Raw genomic sequence first — 2,343 nt, 5'->3', positions numbered from 1 at the left:
CGGGCACGGGAGGCCAAAAAATCCCGGCTCGAGTCCCAGCATCTGCTTTCTGCGGGACTTTGCGGAGCGTCAGCGCGTCTCCCACGCCCCAGCAGCCCTGGCTGGGAGTCACCAGCCCCAGACTGGGTGTCGGATGTGACTGAAGGCTGTGGACGTTCCTAGCCCTCCTGGACAGAAGCTCAAGGGTTTTCCCTGGAGGAATCAGAAGGGCAATAAAAAAGGATGAAATTTGGTAGTTTCTAAGGTGGTGGGGACACAGGCTGGGTTCACGCCGGGAGCTCGGGCTGGCGGCGATGGGGCACAAAGCCAGGTGGTAAAATCCTGTCCCTGGCACAGGTCGAAGGCTCACTGGCGTCGTGCACGGAGAGCAGCGCTGAGCTGCCCCTTTCCCAGGGGCGAAGCAAGCCCTGGGAAAGCACTGCAGCCCGAGGAGCCCACGCGCCTCCTCCCGCCGGGTCCAGCCGCAGCCGCTGGCGACACAAGAGGGGTTTGGGACATGACGGATCCCGCTGCAGGGAGACCTGGCACAGCAAGCTGGGGATGGAGGAGATTTTATCCCATGGTATGGATGTCCATGGCCATCCAAGCAGCCTCTGGCACAACCCCGAGGCATGAGATGTGGCCAAGGCAAGGGAAGGGATGGATGCAGAGAGCATCAGCAGGGAACCAGCCTGCTCCACGTCCCAACGGGTGGGCAATTAAAGAGGAAAAGGAAGACTGAATCAGTGCGAAAGCAGCCTGGAGAACGGGACTGGGCAGTGCAGGAAAGCACCCGGTCCCTCCCCATCCCTTGGTGCCAAGCAAAGGTTCTTGTCCAGGTTTCTGCATCCCAACCCCTGCCCATCCTGCTTGCAAAAGGGACAGAAAAAAACCCAGAAAGCCAAAGTCCCAGGGCTCTTGCTAAAGGTCTGTTTGCATTTCAATCCAGTGAGACAGCTTTGGGAAGCCCAAAGCCCCTGCTGCCCGCAGCGGACCCGACGCTGCAGGGGCAAGGGGAAGGACAAGGCAGGCAGGAGCCCGGCCGTGCCAGGATGGAGCCATGCAAGCGGCACTGGCAGCGTGCAAGAGCAACAGCGACCCGGGGCGCATCCTCCAAGGGAGATTCCGAACCCGGCCACGTTAGAAAGCAATCCTTCAGGGGCTGAAAGCTGTTTTCTCGAGGAAAATGCATTTAAAGGGACAACATATCACAGGAAAAGCGTCAATTATTTCCATGATATTTTCCATGGGATATTTTCAATTAATCACCCCTTGAAAGCATCTTTTTGGTGTTTTATATAGAAAACCTTAATAACTCATCCCAACACATGATTTAGTGATATATAAACAGTTGAAATAATACTAACTTGCATATAAAGTTGGAATGAAAACATCGTCTCTGAACCTTAAAGACTCCACCACTCTTTTCCCACTACAAAAATCACTGAATTTCCACTCTTCGATCCAAGACTGCAAGTTAAAAATAAATCCGTTGGAAAGCTGTGCCAGACAGCACCTCAGTGTCACCAGGGCTCGCTGCTTCGGGAGAAGACCTCCATGTCCCGGCATGGTCAGCCCCAGCCAAGATTTTGCCCAAGGTCTGATGCTAGAGACCACCAAAGCTGCTCGAGATGACGGTGCCCACGGCAAAGCCAAGGAGGCTGGGCTAGAAGGCACGGCTGGAGTTTGTGGGTGCAGGATGCTGGTGGAAACTGGGGGGCTGATGCTCACAGCCGGCAGAGATCCCACTCGCCAAAGTGGTGTGAGCTCGGGTGAGAAGCAGCCAGTTATTTCGTGTGACTTCATTCTTTCCCAGATTAATTAAGCCCCTGAATAACAGCTGCCTAAACCCCAGTGCATTTTGATTTAATAGGCCAGTTATTTCATGCAAGTAAAATAATCATTAACATTTACCGAAGAGCAGCAGTTTTTCTGGCTTTATATCGATTCGCCACTGCCAACGCAGGCAACGCAGCGAGGAGCCGGGCTGGGAGCAGGCGCTCCCCAAAACCCGCGTTCGGACACATATGCTCATGAGTGTTTAATCACCGCTCGGGGAATATAACGAACCGCCGAGTCCAGGTGCCCTGGACCAGGCTCAGCTCTTCAAACACCACCTCTTCCTCCCCCTCCTTGGGATCATCGCCCTCCACCGCCATTTTTTATCCCAATTCTTCAACGCATTAGTGCCAGATCCTCCCCCACTACACAATAAACATCCCAGAGCCAGGGCTGGCACGAAAAGCAGCAAACCTCCCGAGCTGACTTGTTGCTAACACCTCATCTCCCAGCACGCTGCGCATTTTACCTCCGGGGAGACGGAGGAGAAAAAAAGCCCGACCACACGAACAAAAGTCCCCACCG

The 2,343-nt window shown here is 54.5% G+C and overlaps 1 protein-coding gene across 1 annotated transcript in view; it reads right to left on the bottom strand.

The window, feature by feature from the left end:
- The window catches only part of SDC3 (syndecan 3), a 12,672-nt gene extending 10,534 nt beyond the window's left edge, over positions 1-2,138 (bottom strand). Inside the window, exon 1 of the mRNA XM_010286016.1 lies at positions 2,029-2,138. Coding sequence (XP_010284318.1) covers positions 2,029-2,138 — 110 coding nt within the window. The remainder of the gene's footprint in view (positions 1-2,028) is intronic.
- Between the last annotated feature and the right edge of the window lie 205 nt (positions 2,139-2,343).

The sequence above is a fragment of the Phaethon lepturus genome, unplaced genomic scaffold (assembly GCF_000687285.1).
Source record: "Phaethon lepturus isolate BGI_N335 unplaced genomic scaffold, ASM68728v1 scaffold27474, whole genome shotgun sequence".
Taxonomy (NCBI): Eukaryota; Metazoa; Chordata; class Aves; order Phaethontiformes; family Phaethontidae; genus Phaethon; species Phaethon lepturus.
This window is presented reverse-complemented; position numbering and strand designations above follow the sequence as displayed.